The 27,769-nt window shown below is 39.1% G+C and overlaps 1 protein-coding gene across 1 annotated transcript; it reads right to left on the reverse strand.

The window, feature by feature from the left end:
* Positions 1–10,984: 10,984 nt before the first annotated feature.
* LOC145991637 (uncharacterized) lies at positions 10,985–27,734 on the reverse strand. The gene is made up of 7 exons (XM_083127700.1): positions 27,666–27,734; positions 25,006–25,109; positions 16,717–16,836; positions 15,886–15,957; positions 15,172–15,296; positions 14,079–14,168; positions 10,985–11,191 (listed from the first exon to the last, which is right to left on the reverse strand). The coding sequence occupies exons 2-6, from the start codon at positions 25,103–25,105 to the stop codon at positions 14,085–14,087; spliced, it is 501 nt and encodes a 166-aa protein (XP_082983826.1). The 5' UTR covers positions 25,106–25,109; positions 27,666–27,734; the 3' UTR covers positions 10,985–11,191; positions 14,079–14,084.
* Between the last annotated feature and the right edge of the window lie 35 nt (positions 27,735–27,769).

The following is a 27,769-nucleotide window of genomic DNA, read 5'->3' on the forward strand; positions in this document are numbered from 1 at the left end:
ATTATCGAGACATTCATGAAGTGGCTTAACATCTGGTTCAAAAGTGGCAATATCCAATCCATCATATAGCTTCATCAGCTGCTGATATTTTAATTGTTCCAAGCTCTTAGAGAAGACATACAAGTGCCTGTTTTTCCAGTCTAACCAGTTGGGTGCTAATAAAAAATTATCAACCATTAGTGTAGTTTTACCACAAGCAGATGGCCCAACAATAAGACACCTAATATTTTCAGGCAGCAAGTTGCCATTTCTCTTATTCTGCTGTTCAGGTTCTGGCAGCCTTTTTATAACATCCCAGGTGCTCATATTATTATTTTGTTTGCATCCATCCAGCTGTGTTCTGGGAGTCCTAGCCATTTGACAAATAACTTGTTGCCTTTTCTGCGGATGATTTTTTCTATGAGATATGTGTCAGGCTGTTTAGTTTTGCTGAGCTCTTGTTCATAGAACCTGCCTTTGAGAATTTCTCCTCTGTGATCCTTTATTATATATGTGTTAAGGGTCCCGGGTTTAACTTGAACCACTGTAAATAATTCAGTACTCCAGTTTCTTGTAAAGCCTCTTTTGAATAAGTGCTTATATTTGCTGATTCTTACTTGATCACCCACCCTGTATTTGGCCTTTCTTGTTGTTGGCTGGTATCTAGGATAATAAACAGTGCTGATCAATTTTTGCTCATCAGATGAAGTTACTTCGGAGGGTTTCATGTTGATGGTGGAATGGACCGAGTTGTTATATTTATGTAGAAGTTCTGGAAGAATATTAATCCATTTATAATTACCTTGGAGTGTAAATTGTTTATACATAAGATTTTTTAAGGTTCTGTTGAATCTCTCTACAATTGAGGCTTTGAGATCACTGTAACTCGAATAATGTTTTATTGCCCGGCTTTTAATAAATTGTTGAAACACTGAATTATAAAATTCTTTGCCATTATCTGTTTGCAAATAGCGCGGTGATCTTCCACTCTGATTGATGATTGTCCTGAAGGCTTCTGTAACACATTTTCCAGTCTTGGATTTGAGTGGCACAGCCCAGGCAAATTTTGAAAATGTATCTATGACAGTGAGTAGATACTTGTAGCCCTTGTTGATTTTGTCTAAATTTTTCAACTGTCCAGTTGCCATTTCAATCAAGTCGCTCTGCCATAAATCATCTATGCCCTTTGTGACTACTGGCAGTCTCTTAAAATTATGCCTGGCTTGTCTGTGTAATTCATCAACAATAATTTCTCTAGACATAATATGAAAACAAGAATATTGCAACTATGGGGTGTTCAGCAGCTGATACTACAGGATTTTCTAAATACAGTTTGTCTCCTATTTGTATATTAAATTCCAGAGAGCCATCATCTTCAGCATAAGATGTCTCTAATGTATTGGGATCTGTAAAATCCTCTAACTCTACACTGGTGATTTTCACTTTGTTCTCAGCATTTGTTATTGATAAGGTGGGGTAGTGGTGTGCCTGTGGTTGAAGCCAATATTTGATCTTGATTGGTCTCAATGTGCCCCCAACAAAAAACTGGTAATAAAATTGTACAGGGGACAGCATATATATTTTGCCACCTGGTGTAAATGGTGAATCATATTCTTTGTTGGGGATACTGTACAATTCAAGAATTACTGAATGTTTTGGATTCTCGATTATGCCTGTTATTTCCTTTTCTGCTGTAAGCAATCTGCTTGTTACAGATTCAAGGTGCTCATTGATGGTCCTAACAACATCATCATGGCCTGGCTTGATCTTTATGTCCACAATAAGTTTCTTGTATTGTTGCACAATTTCTTGAAGCTGGGTGGCAAAAACAGACAGAGCATTTGCTTGATTGGATTCCATGGTTCCTAGCTGTTGCTTGATATTAGCTACAATTTGTTGCAAATTTTCAACAACTGCCAATTTTGAATTTTGAGCAGTAAGATCATGGACCTGTCTTCTGATATCCTCAAACAGGGCATGCAGTTCATTAATATGTTGATTGGTTGGTAGAGTGGCCACTGTCTGAGTGAGATGTTTGATCTCTGCTTGGATATTCTTGATATCTTCTGATTTCAATATCCTATTCACTGCCCTCTTTATATTTTTAAGTTCCTGTGATGTAGGGAGATTTGATACTGTATTTTGCAAAGATTCAAGTGCCAATTTCACATTGTTTAATTCAGAAGCATCAGCCACATTTTGCATGGCATTTTGGAGCAGGGCTATATCTGCCTGAGTGGGTGTTGATTGTTGTAAAATTTCAAGTTTTGTTTGGATATCATCAATCAAATGATGAAAATGAGATAGCTCAGATTCAGTGTTGAGGTTTTCAAGTTTTGTGATTTGGTGCTGGACACTAACAAGAGTATCTACAATACCGGGCAGGTGAGATTCTAGTACATTTGCCAAATCACTTTGCACTGCTGCTATTGTACCTTCAAGATGGGTTATGGTACTTTGAATTTTTCCAAAATCTTCATATGTTTCAAGTTGCAGCTTAATATTTGCTACACTCCGAGTTATTGCACTCAAAGCATCAGAAGATGGCAAATTGTTCATAAAATTTTCAAGTGTCTCAATTTTTTCTTGAACCTCGGCAATGGCATTGTTCAGAGGGTCCAGATTAGGTATTTGGAGTGATTGAATCTGTTCTTTTAGAGTGGAAATGACTAGATCAAAATCTTCTTGTGATTTTATGCTTTTGACAATTGTTTGGAGCTGTGTCTGGACATTATTTATTTGCTCTTCCAATTGCTGTTTCAATTGCTCAGAGTTAGTGGCCTGGGTCTTAAATTTGGCTTGAAGAGCTGCTACAGCTTCTTCTAAACTTTGAAAATTATCCAATGTGGCCAGATCAGTATATTTCTGAAGCAGCACTTTGAGTTCAGAATCAATTTTAAGAAGAGGGTCCATGCATTGTGATTGTAAATTTGTAATTTCTAATTGAAGACTGGCATTGAGTGTGGTTTGTAAAGCTTGTAAATCACTTCTTAATTTCTTGACTCTGACATCAAGCATCAGAATCTCATCACTGTGATCTTCATGTCTTGTATGGCCAAATATATCATTAGGCATTTTTGTTTTAGTGGTTATTTATTATAGAGTATCTGATTCTTAATTCTATAAAAAAGGGTATAAGCTTGTCATATGATCCCGGGACCTCAATATATAAGCAGTCACCAGCAGAAACAGTATATACAGTGCCAGAAACCATGTTTGAGTGCTTAATTCTATAAATATTTCTCCCTATTGAAATCTTGACATTGCCCTCAGGGGTTGTAATAAATTGCAATTGCCCACCTACAGGTAATTGGTAATGATTTAAATTATTGTTAACTATGTACAATATTTTACCTGTTTCATCATCAACATCTGTAAGTATGCTGTTCAGATGAATAATTAACAAGCCACTCAGTTTAGACAACATATCAGAAGAGGGTTGTGGTGTTGGCAGCTCCATAATAGCCTGTTTTTTGAACCCAAATAAGTTCATAGGCATGTTTATTTATTTCAAATCATGCTCTGTAATTGGGCATTGATTCCAATTTTTCAAATCACAATACCCCCAAGGTAGAGTATGTATGCCACATGATAAAATGCATCTCTTGTCATCATGTGGGTCCAGGGCCACTTTTCTTACAATATTTGAAGTCAATAAGTGATCCTCACTCTGAATTCTGGATTCTGATGTTTTGATTAAATTCTGGGATTTGATGCAATTTTTATAATCTTCAAATTCAAGATCTTTGTCTACAGTCACTCTGCCAATGCCCTTGGCCTTTTTGGCAGCAACACCACTACATGTTTTAAAACTGTACACCTTGGCACTTAACCCAGCAAATTCCACAATAACATCACCATGTGTCTCATCTTTTAACTTGCCAGGCACCTTTTTGTTGTGGTGTTGAATCTTTGTATGTTCACTGGTATCAAAGTATTGAAACAATTTAGGCTGGGACATATCTTGATAAACATCTTCTGTTTTAATATCAAGAACAAAACTATCCGTGTCCATGTACATCAGTTTTACACGATCCTTATAAAAAGGCTTCAACTTATCATAATACAATGTTAACATATGTAATTTGGACGATTCCAATATTGCAGCCCCTACATAAATAGGTTTATCAAACTTAATTTTTGTTTTTTTCATGTTGAAAAGTGCCATGTGCTCATCATAAATTCTTCTATAATTGAAGTTGGGCTTTGCAACCAATTTTTTGCTCAGGCTGGGGTCAGTAATTATTTTAACATCGGTATGTTTTCTGACATTTTCAATAGTTTTGCCATACACAGAATTAACCATCAATTTAAACAAGCCCTTATCAAATTGGCTCTTTGCAGATGTTCGAAGCTCCGTGTTTGTATCAATGTATGGTTTCAACCATTCTGAGTGCCTGAACCTCAAAACTTTGCCAACTTTGGTCACTTGAACACCATGTTTCATCAGGAACTGGAGGTTTTTGTAATATGTGACATATCCCTGTTTCGGCTCCAGAGTCATCATGAGCTTCTTCTGTTTAGAGCCAGGTGAGCACTTAACCTCGGGAGTTGGGGGCAGATCAGAAAATTTATTGTGCAAATCTTCAGGAATTGTCAGATCAACCTCTAAGAAGAGGCCATAGTCACTGTCATCAAAATCCTTAAGATCTTCAATATTGAAATCTTCAACCCATTCAAGCCCTGCATATGGCAATTTATCCATCATAGCGTGACATAGAGGCTGTTTGCATCTACATACACTATATAATTTGATGGCCGTGCTGGATCATAATCAGGCATATATTTGTTATTTGCTCTGGCATATCTCTGAGAACATTGCACCATCCCCCCTCTTATACATTCCTCCATAAACAGATACTTATCTTGATCGTGGATCAGATCCAAATGCATTTTAGTGTTCAAAAACGTTGCAGACCATGCTAGGCCCGGGGCACTGAAAAAATACATTGGATCCAGTCTATAATTTTGCATGGAAGATTTTCTGAATGCCTGCAATATATCAGCTAAGAGGGTCACATCAAGTTTCAAATATGCCATGTGATAATCACCAAATGTCTGGCATTTTAAATTGTTCCACATCAACTGAGCATGGTGATAATCTTAATCAGTGATTCCAGATCCTCTGATTTTGCTGTAAAACTCTTCTTGTGGTGGCAGAGAACACTCATCAAATTTAGAAAAATCTGTAACATAGTCATATGGATATACACCCTTCCGCCTAATTAATTTCAGGTCCTGATTTGGAAACAAGGCACGTGTGATTTTGAATTGTTCATCAGATAATTGAGTGGCCAGTGTAGCCAGGCTAGCAGACAGAATTATGTAAGAATCAAGAAATCTTAATTGAATAGGAACACCATTAACTTTAATTATCTTGGTAATAGATATATATTTCTCATCATTTTCAGCTAAAATATTTAAATTCTGCTTGTCAAACCCCTCGTACCTGATCAGATGATGGAAATCATAATTGGATGCTCCATGGCAAAATATGGGGACAAATCTTGGTCTCTTGATCTTAATATTACAGCTATTACACAGGGCCATTAAGAATTTACCATCTGTATGAGAATGGTGTTTCACCTTGATATTTGTATCTGAAAATTCAGAATCACATACCGGGCATTTTTCTGCATTGTTGAAATCTTCAATCTGTTCCTCTGTTAAAGGCAACATAGGCTTTGATTTTAATAAGATATTAGATGCTATGTCACGGCACTCATTTTCTATTCTATGTGCAAATTCTTTGATGGCATTTGGTCCCATGTATAAGTATGGCTCACTAGCTACACCATCCCGTATAACCACATAACAAAAACTGGAAGGTTCATGTAGCTGGTATGGTGTAATTGAAGATTCTTCAGGATCTGGATTGCAGAATGCAAGAGATTTGAGGTTCGATTCAAAATCACAGACAATATATGCGGGGTGTTCCAACAAGGCTTCAAACTTTTTGAATTTGCAATTTTCACTTGGATTAGGCATCACCATATGAACAGGTTTATGGTTCCCACAGTATTTCAGATGCTCAATTAACTTGTTTTTGGCAATTTCTGCATTCTCTTCCCGAACCCCTTTCTCCATTTTTTGACCATAAAATACAGTTAAGCATCTTCTGCACAACTTGAATATTGTATTGGATTTGTCTAGTTGTGTTCTCACTAAAGCTTCAAGATTTTTTATCAGAGTGTAATGATATGTGCCATCCCCTTCAATTAAGAGCAGATCAATCGGAACAGCAGAATCATCATCAAATGTACTGATTCTGAGAGGTTCTATCGGGCAATTGCCAGTGGAACAAATAAATACATTAATAGATAATTGTTTGCCATTGATATGCTTGACCCTTTTTTCAAATTTATCAATATTCTGAACAGACATTGGATATTCCAAACCCTCCATTGCATCGTCAAAAGCATGTTCATGTTGTTTGTAATAACTTATTCTCTGAGGATTCCTTGAAACTGGATACAAAGCAGCTAATATACACCACAAAAAGCATTTCTGGTCGGTATTTTCAATATTGACCACGGCTCTTCTGTTTTTAATATTATCAGGTAATGGCAGATATGTAGATCCTTGTAATGGAGTGAATTCAGAAATATTAACATATAACTTGTGCGGAGAGCCGCATAGGCTCCATCCTGACTCTTTTGCTGCAAATTCAGAGTGCTTGATATTTAATTGATCTATCAAATTGCCTATTATTTTGTCTGAATTTGTATTTGAATATACCGGTGCAGTTTCTGTTATGTGGGGCTGTGTAAATTTTGTACCATTTGGTTTCTTATATTGTGCAAACAATTTGAGGGAGAGCTTATAAGAGCCATTTTGTGCATTAAGAATTGCCTGCAGATCAGAATTTATACTGTTCAAAAAATTCTCAATGCCACATCTTGGCTCTGATACAAACCGATAATCCCTAAGTTGGGCATTAAAACTGCTATGGATGGGTTCATAGCGTGGCTGCTTTGCTGCTCTGGCATTAAGAGGTGCTTCGTGCCTTCTTTTCAGACCAGATGTGGATGGTTGTGTTGATGATTGTGCAGAGCAAGTATTTTTATGTGTATATGTGAAGTATTGCATGCTGTATTTTCTATTGCATTTGGGGCAAATTTTTGTGGGAGTTCTGTATTTGTCTGGGTTACAAATCTTTTGGTGTCTGGCCCAATTAGAGCTAAATATATTTTTATTGCACTGATTACAATATTTTTGATTCGGCATTTTTGCTGTTGTTTATTATATACAATTTCCTGGGTTTCAATTCAAAACTTTATACTGAATAAAAAATATCAGTTGGGTTCAGCTGTGTGCTTTGTGTGTGTGTGTATATGTGTGTAGGTGTGTATGTGTGTATGTGTGTTAATATTTTTGGCTTTGGTATTTATATAAAATTTCCTGGGTTTTAAATCTAATCTCTATGCTTATTATGACAGGTTGTAAAGCCAATAGCTTACAAGTGGAAAAAAAGAATAAATATTCATTCACACTGACCCAGCACAAATACCTGCACAAACATGCAGGACATGGGACAAATATAAGCTTGACTCTAAATATGAGTAGATTACAACAAATATCAGATTTTATATTGTTCAATATGAATATTTAAACCAAACAGGCCTGTAAGTATGAGAAGCACTGTATCAACACATCTGTTCTCCTCAGTCACTCTCACAATACTGGCTGATGCAATACTCGGGAATTTCTGTAAGTACTGGCACTGAGGAGAAACATGCAAAGCAAAAATCAATACTACCGTCTCGGGAATTGTACACACTGACACAGAGGAGAAACATGCAAACATATAATATAAAAAATGAGAGTGTCACGGAGCAATTCTAGAGGGGCTCTGCATATTGCATTGTTTTAATATTAGATAAGCAAATTGAACCTGGTATCCAATTAAACTTAAACCAGAAGTAAATATGTGTGTGTATGTATGGGTTTTTGCTTAATTTCTGGTGTGGCCAAAAATATATCAATTTTTGACAAATTTATGGACAAAAATCTGGCTGATGCAACTTTTGTAAGTATGCGCAAATCAATCTGAGGGAGCTCTTCCTTTCTGAAAAATTCCCGAGGGCATTTTTACAAAAATCTTGGATTAGGCAGGGTTCCACACTAGAGCAAAAAGCTCATATGGCCATGTTGAGCTTGTTTTAAGTATAGCCAAACCTGCTTGAGGGGTGCTCTTCCTTTCGTGAGTTTATAATACAGTCAATACCACTACTTCCATATTTTGGTGAAAATAAGTAAGTATTTACAATTATAGCACATTTTTACTACATATGAATCCGTTCTATGGTTATTAGTTAACAATTGAAAAACGTATAACTCGATGTGCATTTCGTGCTGTACATATAATCTAACATTGTCTGCACGCTTTGCATCACAGTTGAAAATGCTAAACGGTACGTTACACGAAATGCTTCCGTGAAAAGTACTGTCTGCTATAGAAAATGCTGTAAGATTTTTAAAAACATTTATATTAGCTATCAAAAATGTTACAGGAAATGCTTGCTTCTAAAGTGGGCCGTACTCCGTAGATCCACAATTGTTTGTTGCATTGAACAAGTTCTAGCAAAGATCGACCACATTGGTTGGACGCTCCCGTTGTTATTTTTTCATTGTTGGCTGTTTCCTCAGGACACCTTATGTGCCACAAATTTCCTGGTCTGTGGCTGAACGCTACAATTGGTTCGACTTTGGATCTGGCTACCGGAATTCCCGTGTTCTAGTCCTGGTCCTCTATGCGAGTATCGATTCATCAATTTCGTCTAATCATCGCTCATCCTCATCGGCGCGATTGGCTAAAATTTCCAAAAAGCGACGTAAAATAACAGAAATTAAAGGAAATATGTCGCAAAGTGTTTCGCAAACATTCTCAGTACATTAACCAATATTGTGGCAAATTTGAAAAATTTCTGTATATAGAATATTGGTCAATACATTGTGAACGTTTGCAAATGAAATTGCCGACCTCCGTGGCTATCACAGCGCTCTATGACGCCAAGGGTTACGGGTTCCAATCCCTGCCCTGTCTAGGCAAAGGTGTTTTTTGTGATTGTCCCTTCAACAGTTGTATATCACTTATCCTCATTTTCGCGATTAGCCAAAAGTGGCAGAAATGCGAAGTAAGATAAATCAAATCAAAAATATAAACATTTTGCAAAATTTCGGGAAACCAGCGATCTCATCCTTGACTACACCACTGCCTGTGGTACTGAATTCTTTGGAAAGCATGAAATATTCAAAAACCTAATTGCAACTGCTTAATTAAACACTTAAGCCGTAATAAAATGCGTAATTACCCATAATTCACAGATAATCAGCTAGAAGAACTGAATATTGCAGAACTTACGACATACTAAATAAGCTTTATTGATGAGCTGAGTGGCTATGTACAAGTACAGAAGAAAACTCATATCGCTGCATTTGTTGGAGAAGAGAAATGGATTGCATCTTGATACTATCTCCAAACGAATAGACACGTTTCAATATTAAAGGAAATCATAGGACCAGTTTTCAGCTTCCCACTAACTTACCGTGAAACGATTGTGTGACGTAAATGTGAAATTTTAGAGAAAATCAGAAAAAAACATAAACCATTTTGATAGAGCAGAACGAGAGAGGCAATTATAAAAGTTAGTTTTTTAAGCATTTTTTTACGCAACACAAAGAATTTCTCTCCAAAAATAAAATCTTATGTGAATATTAAAAGAAGTTGAGTTTGAACGTCATTACATAGAAAAAAGTGAATTTTAATATTTTCCCCCGTTTTGTTTCTTAGCGATAAATGATCAAGCAGAATATATTAAGAGTATATTCTATGGTTACCAAGGCGACTAAGACTTGTTTTGATTGATTTTATAGTGTGGACACATCAGCACAATGCTATATTCGGAGGATAAGCCGTTTAACTAAAACAAAATTGAGGACAGGCTCCTAATAAGAAAATATAATATGTGCTAGACCTTCCTTACTCATTTTTAAGAACTAAATAATTCATTCATTACTTAACAAGAAATAAAATTATACTGTCTCTGAGGACCAAAATGTCCTTAGCTAAAAGCACAGCCACGAAGTTAGGCGGGTGGCAGAAGTTCGCGCTGTTGCCAAGCCTGAACACAACCCCGTGTGTTCGGAGGGTTGAGAGAATGAAAGATCTCGTTGTACAGTTGGTCTTTGTAATCCATGATACAAACTTACAGAATTTGCTCGAAAGGCAAGGGATGATTCAAAAGTACCCCGGATGAAAGGTCGGACTGACGCTCGAACTAGGAAACGCAGCCCGGTTGACGTTGCCGCACAGTCCGAGGGAACCAGCGACTTTTGTAACGCTCTCGTTTTGCTTTTCCCATATGTGGCACCAGCGAGCCCAGCCGCCTATTTTCATGGCCGTGAGTTTAGATTAAAAGTTGAGGCTGTAAAGATGCACTCAACACACACAAGCACAGGAGAGCACGAGCTCACAAGGGATTATCCTGGCCGTGGGTACAGGCACCAGAGCCTCGTTGGTCTGCAAGAAGCAGTTGCCAGGGTGTGGAAGTGAAGTTGACTTTTGGGTGCCTCACTAGAAGGTCACCTCTTACTGGTGACTATAGGTCTTTTCAGTTCTTACGGCGGGCGCTCTAGAAACTGGCAAGGGAAGTGGGGAACGGGGAAGCGACCAATCCAGCTGCGATACGAAACGCAGCAGCCTGTAGAACAAGGTTCACGTAGTACATATTTCCGCCACGTCGTATCTCTCGGCGCCACCGCTGTTGTCTGGTTGGTCTGCGACGAATTTCCCGTTCCCTCTTCCCTTGCCAGCTTCTAGAGCGCCCGCCGTAAGAACTGAAACGACCTATAGTTTGAAACCAGGTACAGTTCAACCTTAGTGTATGAAAGTAGGCAGATAGGTTCTGACGTCAGCCAAGTGATTAGGGACATCGGAAACTGTAACTCGACTTCACCTTGCAAATGCAAAACTTCTTTATGCATTTTTGTGTTGATGCATTTTTTTTAGGATCCATTCTACTACAATTATATTTTCTCACCCAATGGTTAAATAAAATCTTATATAAATTATTACTCAAATGTATTTGTTATATACAGTATTACAGTCACTTTATTTTCGAATTAAAGATTGTCATCTCGTGTTACGTACTTGGATCCATAAAACTCTTCCACTGGTAGCAGAAACTGCATTCTATCGACTTCCGGTGTACTGTAAAGACAGATTCTGTAGTACATAGTACACGCAAATCCTTTATGTTGTTGTAACATTGCATTTGCTATAAACGTATAAATGATGAAATCATGCTTTTTACAGGTACGTTACTGACTCATATGTACAACGAATATCAGTAGCATGCAATGAAAACATTAGATAAATTATATTCTTTACGTGGTTCATGTACTTGAAGTTAGTTTTGACATCCATAATTTAACAATGAAACATAAAGTAAGTAGCATTTTCAGAAATTTATTTGAAGGGGACATCGGGTGGTGGCGCATAGGGGTGCCCACACGGGGGTTTCATGACGCGCCTGCGTCATGGGAATTTTTGGGGGGGACAACATTTTATACCAATTCTATATATATCTTCACACAAAAATGGGGGGGGGGGTCGTATCGTTTGATTGACTTATTGATTTTTAGTTTTGGTTATTATGTTTAGGTTTTCTACCTACCTGTGGGTGATCGCGGCGATAGGGTTGAAATGAAACACCACCTCTTATGCCTTTAGAATCGGTTTGGTTGGAGGGGAGGGGTGTGGTATTCGCATTAATACAAGGTTAGTCGAGCAGACAAACTGTGCCGAATAAGGCAGTGAGCCTAAAGTATCTAAAGTAAACATACTCTATGTGATCAGAAGTATCCGGACACCCACTTGAAAATAAGATACAAGTTTGGGCAACCCTCCATCGGGAACACTGGCAGTCAATACGATGTTGGCCCACCCATAGCCTTGATGACAGCATTCACTCTCACAGGCATACTTTCAATCAGGTGCCAGAAGGTTTCCTGAGGAATGGCAGCCCATTCCTCGCAGAGCGCCAAAATGAGAAGAGGTATTGATGTGGATCGGTGTGGTCTAGTACGAAGTCGGCATTCCAAAACATCCCAGATATGTTCTATGGGATTCAAATCAGGACTCTACGCAGGCCAGTCCATTAGCGGGATGTTGTTGTCATCAAAGCACTCCCTCACAAGCCCTACAGTATGGACGGATGCTCGGTCGTGTTTAAACATACAATGGTCATACCCGAATTGGTCTTCGACGGTAGGCAGCATGAAAGCTGTTAAAATGTCAACGTAAGCTTGTGGCGTGGCATTGCCATGTAAAGCAACAAGGGGGCCAAGCCCCCTCCAGGTGAACATGACCACACTGTAATCCCACCACCTCCGAATTTCACTGTCGGCACTATACAGGCTGGTAGATGTCGTTCACCAGGCATTTGCCAAACGCACACCTTACCATCGGATTGCCACAATGTGTACTGTGATTCATCACTCCACACAACGGTTTTCCACTGTTCTATGTTCCAGTTTCGACGCTTCTTGCACCACACGAATCAGCGTTTGGCATTTGTCTGTGTGATGTTTCACTTATGGGCAGCTGCTCGGCCATGGAAACCAAGTTGCAGAACCTTGCGCCAAACAGTAATGGTGCTTGGAGTAGATCCTGATGCAGTTCGGAATTCCTGTGTGATGGTGGCGATGGATGATTGACGATAATGCTGTACGAGCCTCTTCAGCACTCGATGGTCTCTGGAGGTCAACATCGGATGTTGGCCTGCACGCTTTTGGGTTGTACACATCCCTTCACTATAACATCGGAAACAGTGGACAGAGGGATGTTTAGGAGGGTGGAAATCTCACACACAGACTTCCTACGCAAGTGGCACCCAACCATCTGACCATGTTGAAAGTCTGTGAGTTCCTCAGACCATCCCATACTGCTGTCTCACACTTTCTGCAGACTACTGAGTTCGCTGACTGTGTGTTCCACACGGTAGATGGCAGTAATGTGTCGCCCTCTATGATAAACACACGTTTAGCGGTGCGTCCGGATACTTTTGATCACATAGAGTATATTCCTAAAATATGTCTGTATTCTACAGTGACGCAACCACAGGGGGATCAGAGAGGACAAACATTGACGGCCAAGGGCACCTGAAGTGGGGGCACAGAGTAGCAATTGCCCCTTCGATATCTGCTTTTCTCGTTTTCGTCAAGTTCAGAGCTGTAGCTAGGGGCGGCGGGAGTCGGCCATGGGCGCCGAATGATCTAAATGAAAAAAAAGTTGTAAAAGAGAGAATGCCATGGTGGCGTTCAGTGAAATTATTTGCGCCCTATTAAATCAGTATTGTTTTCAATTGCAAAAAATTGGATCTAAAGGTTTTCTTGCTCGCTTCGCTCGCAGTCAACTTCATTTCTATAATGTAATGTACGTATTTCAATAATGTGTTGTATATTTGTAATGAATAAGCTATGAATATGTACACAATTTAGTGTTAGCTTGTTGCATATGTATTTTCTTATTTTATGTCGCTCCATATTGCATATGTGTAAAACATATGTTGTACATGAAAGTTACACATGTATCTTCGGAATGCATTTATCATTCATTTTCTGCAATTCAAATATACAGTTTGTGTGCTTGATTTCCATTATTAGGTAATGTGAAATTGAAGGGGGTTGAAAAAAGATTTCAAATCGTTTATTTCAAACAAATGCTTTAGCACAGACTTCTATCCTCTTTTTGAGCAATTTATGAGGATAATAACGTCTTTCATACTGCTACTGGTAGTAGTAGTAATAATAATAAAGCCATTATTAATGTTGTTGTTATTCTTATTGCTACGTTGATCCTGCTACTTCCCCCCCCCCCCCAGACAAAAATTCGTGGTTGCACCTCTGGTATTATATTTTTCCGCAAATTTTGTCTGACAAAATTAATTTGAGTAATTAATTCGGCATAACCGGGGGGGAGGCAAATTTTCTACCTTCTTGGTGGGGGGGAGTGCGTCATGGGCCTTTGGCTGGATGGGCACCCCTGGTGGCACATAAAACACTTTTGTTTCAACATAAAATATTTTCGTACCTACCACAGTCTATCTATGAAAGACAATTTCGTCCGGATAGATGTATCCTCCATGAATTAGATCGTCACGAAAATATACTGGGCTGGGGGCATCCTGAAAAAAATATGAAATGTTTAATGGTAACAGGATTAAGCCTTGTTTTCATGACAGAATAGAAAGCACTACATGTGCTGACCAAGGGAGTGTGTAGTTTAGTAAAAAAGAAGAAAAGAACACTTAACAACGTGACTTTTCAATCCTCTATCATGGTCTTCTTCATACTTGAAAGTAAACAAAATCTAGCGCAAGCTTGTTTCAATATGGCACGGTTGAAACCAGTGTTGGCAGAATCTGAGGGAACAATTTCCATTTTCAAGTGCAAAATTTCCCTTTTTGGACCAATTTTTCCCTTCACCCAAAGAAATCATGGAATAATAATAATAATGGCAATAAAAATAGTTAGTGGTAGTAGTGGTGGTGGTGGTAGTAGTAGTAGTAGCAACATTTAATTTGGTCCATGTTCGTGCGAGGAAAAATGTTAAATTAATCACATACATGTCAGTCTCATCGCTTCTTGGCCAGATGCCCCAGGTTTGAATCCTGGTCAGGCATTCATTAATCGTTTATCCTCATCATTGCTATTATCCAAAGATGCAGAAAAGAGTACAATAAACAAGATAGAAATACAAATAGATATAGGCTTATATTGAAAGCAGTAGAAATAACAAGGAACAGAAAAAAAGAGTGAATATGAATCTGGAAATTAACATAATCAGTATCGAGTCTGATGCCTTCAAATTTCCCTGAAATTGTGGTAATTCTTTGTTTTCCCTTTTCGTTCAAAATTCCCTGCAAAAGGGAAATTTCTCTTCATGCGGCAAACACGGGTTGAAGCGCGAGTTAGAGATTTTTTTTTCACATTTGATCCGCACAGAACCCTAGATGGGCATTTGACAAACAATGTGTTTGTTCTTAATCTATATTGTACTATTGTTATGAATTCTGATTGTTTGTAGTTTGAACAAATTGAAATTGAAACGTTGTGCACAATTTATATGTTAATGGAACACTATAATTGGATAAATAATTACTAAATACTGTAAAACCTGCATCGTACCGAACATACTTCTTCCTTGAAATCAAGAATTTGCAACAGTCTCGTTTGCATGGTTATCACATGGCAGGATTTTCCCATTCCAACACACGTACTTGGACCACCAGCTGTGCACAACCAAAATGGCGCTGAAAATAAATCACACAAATCATTGTTTCACTGATTAATTATAATTATTAATTAATTAATCATAATCCATTGTTAATATTCTACAACATTTATTTCGCCGGTGTCACGGATTTGCGTAAGTGATTTTGGAGTATACAACCTTAGAAAATTCGGTGAATTTTGCGTGCTTTATAAATGCCGGTTTAGAGTAATATTTACACTTTGTTATCTTTTATACTGAAAAAAATGCTGATGTTAGAGATACATAGACAGCGGTCCTAGGATTATTATTTTTATTTTTGTTATGTAGTGTGGCTTTTCTGCCACTTTTGGTTAATCGCGACGTTGAGGATGCTCACAAATAACAGGGCATTCTTGGGATTCGAACCCGGCACCCCTGGCACACTGTGCCACGGAGGTCAGCGTAGCGGTCCAAGGAGTTCCGCAGTACATTTTGGTTAAAGTTTAACGTTGGTGGTACTCCTTTAAATGGTCGTAATCGACGCCATTTTAACCATAATTTTTTGTGGACCTTCTAGGACAACTGCCTGCGTCTAACATATTTTTTCTGCCTACATGAAAGTATTCCAAAACTAACACGAAGCTTACGTGGTTGGCATTCTCCGTTCACACAAATGTCAGTAGATCCAGTACATCCTTCCTTGCACAAAGAATCGGGCGCTACAAAAGAAGTATCATAATTGAGACATTAAATGATTCATAGGTGTCACATATACAGAGCGTCCTAAAATAGTGTTTACACTCTTTTAACGTTAATAGCAGCAAGTATGATTTTTGCGGGGGTGCCATATACCTTAAAGTGATATGTTCAAAATGACCAAAACAGCCCCAATGGCTATATTGAGTGTGCAAAACAAACCGATATTTCGACAAACAGCAGATATGATTTCCACGGGAAGGGAAGCACAGGTAATCTTAATGGCATATCTTATATCATCCGTGGCTTTGGGGCGTACACATTATTCTTGCAAATGGAAATCTAATGCTTTAATCGAGAGATCTGAGTGGATATTCAACACTGCTTACGTTGCTCGTGTACACTAATGCATACCACATAGAGCCAATCAGACGAGCATGTTCTTGAAATCTGTAGCGCTCTTATTTTCTCTTATCCTAATAGGTTTGCAATGAAGCCATACAATGTTAACCTGAAACAATATTAACGGAATTCCTATTTACAAATAATACTTGATGCTCTATGTAGCGAAAACACGCAATAAACTATTTTTAAGAAAAATGACGTGAATTGTAACAAAGTACATGAACACAGAACGTTATAGTAGCGCGGTAAAATAAACAAAAATTGGGTATTATATTTATATCGTTCGAAAAGAAAATGCAATTATTAAGATATGTGAATGTGGATAGGATTTTCCACTAACGAAAGAAATACCAGTAGCTGATTCGTTTCTCACTTACTTGTGGAGATCGCCGTGCACTCAGCATATACATTAATCTCGTTCCTTTGCACTCTCTCAAGCTTTCTGGAACAGAACATACCAGGTGGACAAACGGTGTTCTTGCATGCATTTACGATGCCTAGGAGAGGAAACGATCATTTAGCTCATTTATCATCAGTTACACAAATCATTCTTTAGAAAATGTACACACTAAAGTAGCAATCTTCCATCTAGGAAAGGGTATTTCTATTTTTAGCAAGCTTCAAACTGTCTTGTAACTTAGACTCTAGCCAAGGTCATGTTTATGATTATTCTCGCTGTAGAATTTAAATTTATTTAGCATTCTTTTCACTTTTTCATCAGGTGTTCATTCCTTAAGAAACCTATTGTAAAGTTTCTTATTGCATGTCCGCACATGCGACACCAAATTACATGTTGCACGTGAAAAACAAAAACAAAAATCATGCTGCCCCAGAAATGACTCAAAGTGTCACGCCTCTCCTATTCGAAACGTTGCACTTCTTTATAAACATTTTAGGTGACATACCACATATATGCGAAAATTTCCTTAGAGAGCTGTCAAGCTCCTGCAACTTCGAAAATCGATATAATGACTATACACGAGTTTTTTTAAAAATAATTTGTGTCTTGTAAAAATCCAAATTATTACTGACTCACTTACTCTATAGCCTTCTGAAACCCGAAGGTTTATGACTGCAGCAATACAAGTCTTCCATTTGTCCCTATACTGAGTAAGATCTATCCACTCTTTTCCATCCCTATCGATTACCTTTACGTCCATCTCAACGTTATCCTTTGGCCTTCCTACAGGTCTCTTACCATCAGGTTTCTCAACAAGAATCCTGTAAACTCTTCTTTCCTCTCGCATTCGTGCCACATAGACTGCCCACCTAAGTCTTCTTGATTTAATCATTCTAATAATATCTGGAGATGAATTCAAATTATGTAGTTATAAATTATGTAAGCTTCTTCTCCACTCGCCTGTCTCATCCCTTTTAAATCCAAATATTTTCCTGAGAATTTTAATTTCCAATACTCTTAATTTATGTTCCTCTTTCAGTGTAAGGGACCGTTTCGCATCCATATAATACTACAGGCAAAATTACTGTTTTGTATATTTTAACTTTTAGTTTCTTAGATATTAACCGAGAAAATAACAGTATATGAAGAGAAAAGTAACACGTATTTCCTGAATTAAGCCTACTTTTTATTTCCACGTATGAAGTCAATCAATTTATTCTTACCGAAGGCCAGATTTAGCATATTGGTAAGAATTTATTGAAAGTTAATATTTTTATCTCATGAAATTGAGCGACATAATACGTGATTTAGAGACACTGACGGGATAACGTTGAGATGGACCCAAAGAAAATTTGTAAGGATAGGGACAGATCGAAAGCTTGTGTCGCTGCACCATAAACCTTGAGATCCTGTGCGTGTGCCAAGCAGACTTCTTCATGCGTAAAAGTGCTCCGTAAAAATCGACAAAATATGTAGTAATTAGTGAGTGTTAGTGTAAGTGAGGGAGCATGCGGTAGTGTAAGGTGTGCCTTGGGTCGCAGGACACCCCACAATCTGTTGCGGTAAGTACTTTCTCAAACACTGCCAAAATAGTAATCGTGTGCACTCTCTATATATTTCTTATGGAGAATACTGTTGCCCGCAGATGAACGCAAAAGACACCCCCTGCAGCTCACCCAAGGAGTGGTTTGCTTTGCTCACCCCCAAAACGCTCACGTAAGAAGGACCAATCTTGATCTGAAAATAAACTAAAAGTGAATTCACCCTTAAGCAAAATAACTGTTGTGAAACAAACATCCCCATGCTATCCTTACGGAGCCACGTCAGTTAAGCCTAACGGATGTCAGTGGTATAAATAACAACCAGACACAGACAACCCGAACTGAGTTAGCTTTGTTAATAAACATAGTAGTTTTATGAGAAGCCTGATTGACATTCTGAGACCCCCAGAACCGAATTCAATACAGTAGTTCCAGTTTTATTTGACAAATACAACTGCCACAACACGGCGTAATTCTCGGCTAGAGGGGTCTGTGCATTGCCGGGGCGCGACGTCATTCTCACTCACTCAGCTGTTACAAAGGACATTCACATAGCGTGACGTCACTCGAGAGTATGAAATCCATTCCAATACTATACAATACGCGTCAGTTCTCGTAGCACCGGGCAACCTGTGTTTGCGACCGTGCGATTGCAGTTAACGGCCGCTCTCCGTCAATTGGCTTCTTTAATCCAGATTTCATCAGTGCGCGCAACTTGGACTACTCTTGGTGTTCCTCATGGCTCCTACCGGTGGCGCCACACCCAAAAACAAAAATTCTACCCCCAAGCAAAACACTCACTTTGGTTTCGGACAGGCAGGCCCTGTCCGTCATTCCCCCCACCTTCACCTCTGACAAAAAGGAAGCCAGATTCGCCCCTACAACAGCCCCAGGACCACTGGAAAAAGTCATTCAACCCGTCACCTGCAAACCCCTTCAGCCCCTCAGCCACCCCTTCCTCCCAGACACCAGGCACCAACGTTCAGACATCAAACTCCAATACGACTGGCGTATCTTCAATAGACAGTGTTCCCGTTTCTCAGACTATCAAGCTAGAGATGCACAGAAAACTGGTATTAGAAATTACTACCCTCGTCGCTAAAGATAAAAACATATCAGAAGAAAGAAAATCCATCCTCTCAGAACTGATGAGCAAATTAGAACAAGTACATGAAGAAACAGTGTCGGAGAACAAATCACTCAACGCTGTAAATAAAATCCTTCAAGAAAGAAATCACCATGTCCAATCTGCAACCCCTAGAGAAGACGTATTATACTCCCAGGTTGTATCAACAAAAAAACCGACAAACAACAACAAATACAGAAAGCCACATCTATCGTAAAGCACACTGTCTTTATGTCCGACAAAGATAGGAAAATGAGTGCTAAGAAGATACAGGAAATTTTGACCACCACAGTAAATCCAGTGAGGGAAAATATCAAAATCAAAAGCATAAGAACCACAAATCAAATGGTGATAGTGGAAACAGCTTCCAGAGAAGTAGCCGAGAAATTAATTAATAATAAAGATCTTCCTAAACACAACATCAAAGTAGAAAACCCTCGAAAAAAGGATCCACTTCTGATCATATATGACGTTCCGGCCAATAAAGACCCAGAGGAATTTTACACAGAATTTTACAGCCTTAATCTCCAAGAATCAATTCCATATGAAGAATACACAAATGATTTCAATGTGAGATTTGAAACAGGACCCCGTAACAGCAACACAGTACATCTAGTTGTACAAACCACAAGTAAAATTAGAAAAATCCTTCTTCGCACAGAAAATGTATATTTACCGTTCCTATCTCTCTTCATCAAAGATTATATCGTGGTTGCACGTTGCCTGAAATGTGGAGATCTGGGCCACGTAGCAAAATACTGCAAAAACAAACCCTTGTGCACCCATAGCGGGAATGAGAATTATGAACGCCAACACTGTGATAAAAAAAACCAACCGAAAACATGCATTCCATGTAAAAACAGGAACAAAACATGCAATAGTAAAGACAACAAAGACTGCCCAACATACACCCTCATGTGGCAAAGACTAGTGGACAAGACAGACTATGGAGAACACCCCTAAAACAAAAAGGAAAAGAAATCCACCAAGTAGAAGAAAAAGAAACGCTAAATGGCGGCAGCATACCGACTAAAAAAAGCAATCGATTTAGTAAACTCTTCCACGCTAAACCCAGAAGCTCCCCCTTCATGTACCCATATAGCACATACTTCAATCCTCCAACCCTTCTCGACCTCTCTGCTGAACCGTCCAACCCATCGGAGAATATAAAATCCACTACAAACACCCATTCCATCCTCAACGACCCTTTTCCAACTTCTCCTGCCCCAATTGAGGTAATAAAACCCACTCTGACACGAACACCTACATCTGACACATCATCTCACACCCCTCTCACATTCAAGAAAATTGAACTCACTGCAGAAGACACACTTGACTTATATGACACCGATCTCGATACTGACTCGGAACCTCCATCACCTCGCCAGAACATTCATCCCATCCCTCGGATCCGTACCTAATATATAGAAACTTCGAACACAACTTGAAACTTTCACGCCTAGAAGAGAGAGATATTCTCATTACTGCACTGAGACTGCGAGTCAGGAAGAAGCATAGCAAGGGCAAAACTATTACCTTCCCCATACCAGAAGCAGTGGACAGGATAACGTTAAAAACTTACAACCTTCCTACCGACACAGAGGAGCTGCTCTGGCTAACCGAGACAGCTTTCGGACGTCGCGGAGAGCCCCTGGTACTTGACGATGTTTACGCGGACTTTGTAAGGGCACACGGAAGAATGGAGTTCATAGCAACAAACGAATAGCCCCGATGCCACCAATTAGTACGGCACTCATAGATAATAACAAGATACGCGTTGCACAGATCAACACCAGAAGAAGCAAGCTTGCAACACTTGAAACAATCAATTACTGCAAAGAGCAATACATTGACATAATTCTCATGCAAGAACCATACACATCCAAAAACAAAATTCCCTACATACCACTCAACGTTCACACAATTCAGGACCGCAATCAAACCATGGCAGCAATAATTAACCTAAACAGAAATCTAACAATCGCCAAAATAGCACAATTTTGTGACACACACATAAATTGCGCTCAAATATCTTCCGAGCATGGTTCTTGGATCCTAATAAATAGTTATTTTCAATTCAGCCATGACAGAGACCCATATCTGGAAAAAATCGATCTGATCTGCAATGCGTACAAAAACTACAAGATCATAATCACAGCTGACACGAACTCCTCCTCTCCGTGGTGGTACAGCGAAGAAACCGACACCAAGGGGGTAGCCATGGAGGAATTCATTTCTGAGCACAACCTACAAGTCGAAAATCAGCCAGATAATCCCCCTACAGGGGAAGGGCGGGCGCCTCAAGCAACATTGATCTAACACTCACGAATGCAAGAGCCTTGGGCGATGTTCAAAACTGGAAAGTTATAGATCTCGCCACAACAAGCGATCACAACTTAATACTATTCGACTTAATCTACAGGCAACATCAGCTTGAACAGACAGACCAGGAGAACATATTGAACTGGAGAAAAATCGATCATCAAAAATTCCTAGAAAAACTCATTATCCCTGAACAATTGGACCAACAAAAATCACTCAACACGCTTGCAGAGGAACTCTCTGCAAACATCAGACAAGCAATTGAAAATTCAACACCCAGAAATAACCAAAGGAAAATGAAGAGGAAGCCATGGCCAAAGAAACTAACCAACCTTAAGAAACAAATGCAAAACTATATCAAAAATCCATCATCGCACAATACAGAAATGCCAACCTCCAGATTTACCGTGCCAAAAAAAGCAATACGAAACCGAGCTACTAAATTATAAGACACAACAATGGAATATCTTCATCGAAAAACGTCTGGAAATAAATAAATGGGGCACCCCGTATAAAATCGCTACCGGCAAAATAAAAAAAAAAAACGGAAACCATTTCCACCTTAATTAATGACGAGAACAACACGAATATGACAAAGTACTTGGAAGAAACCATCAACTTCTTAATGAAGAATCTCATACCAGACGACAAACCTGAAAACGACAGCGATGAAAATAAGGATACAAGAAAAATCTATCACCAACCATATCCAGAATCACCAATATTACCTTTCACTACCCAGGAAGTAGAAAACGAAATAAGCAGTATGAAAATGAAGAAGTCCCCGAAACCAGACGGAATTCCTGTGGAAATAATACAAGAAATCACCCCAGTACTTACGCCTTACATTACTCAACTATTTAATGAGTGCCTTATTCAGAAGATATTCCCAGAAACCTGGAAGGAAGCAAAGTTAATAATCATCAAGAAACATCCAAATAAAGATGAACCCAGGGTCAATTCATACAGACCAATATGCCTCCACAACGTTTTGGGAAAACTCTTCGAGAACTATCGTCTACAACACAAAACACTCCAAACAAGTACATGGTTGGAATTATGGTGGACATCGCCGGGGCATTTGACAACTTGTGGTGGCCCAGCCTTTTTCAAACACTTAAAAATATGAACTGCCCAGGTATACTCTTCCTACTTCTGAAAAGTTATTTCTCTAACAGAAAAGTTAGCATCAAATATCCGGATCTACAAATGAGTGGATGTTTTTTAACAGACACATAGCCCTGGCAACAACCCAGGCCGAAACAACTATAAACAGTCTAGCCACATTGAGTTCCGCAAACTACAACCTTCCACTATCACACATAAAAACATATCTCATTACCATATATAATGCTATTATTTCTATGGCTCGCCCCTGTGGGCCATGGAAACCAGTAAACAGTACATTAAAAACAGATTGAGATCTTCACAACGCAAAGTGATACTTCGCCTCACGGGAGCATTCAGAACAACCTGAACCCTGGCTCTTCTCATGATTGCGGGCCTACAGCCTATTGAAATCATTATTAAAACTAGAGCATCAAAATATTACTTTAGAAATGGACAAGAGGACGAAATCTATAAACTAATTGGAATACGCCCTGCCACGGTACCAGAAATTTACAACCACTTGTTTAGCGTCTGGCAACAGGAATGGACACAAGCTACGCAAGGAAGGAGACTTCACAGCTTCCTTCCAAACATATAAGAACGACTTTCGATGGACCATTTCCATCCCACGAGAGGTCTCATACATTTCCTAACGGGACACGGTCCCTACGGTCAACACCTAAATAAGCACAACCTCAGACAGACTGATAAATGCCTGAAATGTAAAACCGAGACGGACCCACCGGAACATAAAGCCTTCTTTTGCCAGACATCAAACAAACAAATAGAAGATTTAAAACAACAGCTACCAAACTTCAACACGTACCAGTTAATAAGAAATCCCGAGCACTTTACGTCACTAAACGACTTAACAAACCTGGTGTCGAAAGAGGAACATTCCCTCTTCAAATCCGGCATCACTCACCTCCCCATTCAACCCCTACCTCCGGAATGTAATATACCCCCCAGAAGATCACAAAGAATCCACCTTCGACAAACTCAACAACAGGATATCCCTCCTTAGGACTAAGATCACCAAGAGGATAATGAAGCAGAACCTCCCACAGGAACATCAAGAAGGAGACACTAATACACAAGACAGTGATACGCCAAAACGGAAAAAGGTTACGCCTCCCCGGAGAAAGGCAAAGGATAACACTGCAAGGAATCGACCCAGGAACCAACCGAATTTAACCAAGATTTTTCTTTTTCGTTTCTTTCTTAAACTGTAATCTTACACCCCCTTCTTTATTCTCGTTACTAAACACACTGCAAACTTCTCTCACTGATTCTTGACAATTCTCTATATTTCCACTACCGAACGTACTAATGTACCCGATACTTCCCAGGAAATCCCTCCCTACTTCTTTCCTTCCTGATGATGTCCCGGGTACCAACCGTCGTACCGATGTTCATCCCAGTCCGACCAACTCTTGCTGGTCTCCCGCAAGTCTCCTTGCATCAGGTACCACTCGTTCTTTCATATCTCTTCTTACTATTAATACGTACATCTCAAAGCCAATAATACTCTCACTATCTCAAACATAACATACTAGAACATAGACCCTGCTTAACATTCATAGAATCGTGTTAATGTCTATTCCTTATCTCATCCATCAACACTAATGCACACGACACACAATAAAACTTATCCTAAGAAAACATTACCCACCCAATTACACACTTATGTAATTTCGTATCTGTGATCATAAATAATATTAATGTTAAACACTAACACTTATTTACTTCCTACTATTTCTAACCTTTATCTTAATCTTCTTACCTTGTAGAATGATGTGAAACCAACTTTGTTCAGGAAAACCGAACAAATTTGGTTCTTCACACTGGGACATTCTTGCCAATGTCACAGTGAATTATTGTAATTAAAAAAATGGAAATCAAGGATGAATCAAAGAAAAGCGGGGGAATCCGTAAAAAATTCACGGAACCGACGCCCTGGGTTAATTTTCAGGTACCAGGGCATAAGCACATACCTCCGAAAGTAGTTTGACTACTTTTATCCATATACATAAAATAATAATCGTTCTATGTAACCATATCTTGTATACTGTTTAGGAAATAAAATTCTTTAGTCTGTTCAAAAAAAAAAACATAAACCTTCTGGTTTCAGGAGACTAGAGAGTTACTTAGTTGAAACTCTTTTTACCCATCATGGCTTCTCCATCTGTCCTGTACGTTCTCTTGAGCTGCGAAGATGCTTGCACCGCTAGCAGACCCAACATTAATAGACCCTTGCAGACACACATTTCCCTGCAATGCATAAGTGCGATATATTAAGAACATGCTCAGTCAACCTCGCTTATAATGAACCCCGACGGTTCACTAATGTCTGAAGTCCATTAGAGCAGAAATGCTTTCCCTTCACAGAAAATGAGGTTAGAACATTTTAATGTTCACTTTTCAAAATTTTAACTTAACTGATGAGTACAGCTCAGTCGCAGGTTGTCACTTGCCTTGAACACATGTGTCTCATCATCACGTTAGTCACAACCCAACACCCTTGCACACGCTCTCGTTCTTTCCCAGTTCGATTCAGTCGCTCTGCGACATAATACATGTTAGCGTACATGCTGGAATGGAACTCATACTGAAGGAAAGCCGAATCTAAACAAAATTCACGGCTCTTAAACTACTGTACCACTTTCACAACACACACGATTGCGAATTGAATACACACATTTATAGATACTGAATAGCGCATTAAACACTGTTGGTCCAATATCAGAATGAACTCCTGCAGTGTTAGCCTGAGTTCAATTGGTACAAGTGTTTGCACAAATAATAGATCGTGTTAGAGTGCCACACACGTAAATTTGCCGTTGCGTAGAAACGAATTTTCGTTTCGTCTCCCTCTCCCTTAGCATCATGTGTTCTACCCTGCTCGAAAACCTTCGCTATTGTTGCCACATTGTCATTCCATTCCTGGACACACTCGCGCAAACATCATTGAAAACAATTGACTAGCGCTCCAGCTCGCGGTTCCCACCGTTCGGTAGGGACGCTGATGTGGCAATATAGCACGGCGTAGTGGTTGCTTCTTTTATGCAGTGCATGTTCATTGGCTAGCTAGTAACTAGTGTTGCCAACTGTAATAATGAAGCACTATTTCTGTCACGGAAGGGGAAAAGGCAGGTAAAGTGACGGTGAGTTTCGTTGGATTGGAAGCACCATATTTTTATTTTATACTAAGTATTTGACCGGTTTGACGTTGTGTGCGTGTATTGCGTGTGTGTATGTAAAAGTGTGTGTTTGCTAATGAACGTTAAATTCCATAATGCCTCCAGTTCTGTCGAAGTTGAAATCAAAAACCTTGCATAGCCAAGCTCGGGAAATTCTAAGCAACGTGCACGAGTTCATGAAGGAGGAAGCCAGTCATGGTGTTAGCATCCCAATAAAGCATTTTGGCAAGAGAGCAGCGAACAGCAGCAACAAATTGTTCATATTTCATAATTTTGGAATTATTCAAAATAAATAAATTATGTGGCTCCAACATCATTTCAACTCTGGCTCCGGCAAGTGTTCTTGTAGAAATTGCATAGAGGAGGCTGTCATTTTTGCTGCTTAATGCGATGCATATTGTTTTCTGTGTTAAAATTGCCATGCTTTGATGGGTGACCAAGTTCATAGCAGGGCCGGCGGAAGGGGAGGGCGAACCGTCCCATCGCCCAGAGCGGCAAAATTTGAAGAGAAGAAAAAAATAAGCCTATTGAAAACTGTGATCGAGCGAGATATTCTTTTGCGCTGAATAGTATTGAAATAGCATAAGAAGTCTCATTATTTATTTTATATTTTGATGTTTTAGTTAGGAATATATTGATTTTCAATTTTCCGTTGCTGCGTAATGACCGGGGGGGGGGGGGGGGGTCGAAATAGAGCGGCATCTGCCGCCACCTCCCAGGGAGGCAAAATGACTAGCGCCGGCCCTGGTTCATAACAAAAGAAAAAGCCGCGCAGCTTATCGTCTAGTGGCAGTATATGTACTTGTTATTGTTGTGGAAGCCGGCATCCTTTGTAAATGTACAACAAAGGCAACCGACTGTCGCCGATCTCAGAGAGGAAATAATAATACTGCTTCAGGAGGAGTGTTATGGTGCAATTGTAGCGGTTTAACACGTTGGCATGTTATTATCTGCCGTTGCAGTTCCATACCAGTGTATACGGGTTTTGGGAGTGAAAAGTTAGAACGCCACCAGTGCATTAATGCAATGAAAAATAATATATATATTTTTTTATTTTGTTTGAAATCACTCAAATAAGGAATCGTATGAAGAAGTCTTCTTTGCAGCATTTTTGGTAATTTTACTTATGTGTTAGTTCATATTTTGCGAATTTTTAGTAGCTACATACAAAGCCACTTGTTAGTACATATTAATCCTAGTCCTGGTATAATGCATGACGTTTAAAACTCAACGTTAGATAGACCTGAATTCTCTAATTTCATTGTTGTACGTAACAGCTGTGCATCGGCGCACCGCAGCGATTTTTCTATCTGGTCCATTAGCAACACTGCTTCTTTAGTTCTGTCGCGCATTGCACGGCAGAATTATCTGCGCTGGACTCTACGAGGAATTTGATAGGGAATGAAGTTAATCATCCAATTTACATAAGTACCATACTCTTTTGCAAATTACACCGACTTACATATTTCTTTCAGAGTATGAATCTATTGTTGTTTATTAACGGCGATAAGATCTCCATACACTAAATTTGTAGGTTAAAATATTAGAAGGGGCAACTGCCTAGTCATTAACCTTTATGATCGAAATTAGACTAAGAAGGCGAATATAAAAAATAATATGTGCATACCTATGTGTTAATCCTGCCTATGAAGCTACATAGAGAACTATAACAAATCTCTTCTTGGTTGTACCTCATGTACAGCATTAAAATTTAAGAAGTGCAGTTGTAAA

The sequence above is a fragment of the Lepisma saccharinum genome, chromosome 8 (assembly GCF_977018435.1).
Source record: "Lepisma saccharinum chromosome 8, izLepSacc3.1, whole genome shotgun sequence".
Taxonomy (NCBI): domain Eukaryota; kingdom Metazoa; phylum Arthropoda; class Insecta; order Zygentoma; family Lepismatidae; genus Lepisma; species Lepisma saccharinum.

What these genes read in the sequence shown, in the direction of transcription:
- LOC145991637 (XM_083127700.1), bottom strand. Translation starts at nt 25,105, where the DNA reads ATGTGTGTCTGCAAGGGTCTATTAATGTTGGGTCTGCTAGCGGTGCAA. An exon ending in GTGCACGGCGATCTCCACAA is followed by an intron (nt 15,958 to 16,716) that starts GTAAGTGAGAAA and finishes CTTCTTTTGTAG; the next exon opens with CGCCCGATTCTTTGTGCAAG. An exon ending in GAACGGAGAATGCCAACCAC is followed by an intron (nt 15,297 to 15,885) that starts GTAAGCTTCGTG and finishes ATTTATTTTCAG; the next exon opens with CGCCATTTTGGTTGTGCACA.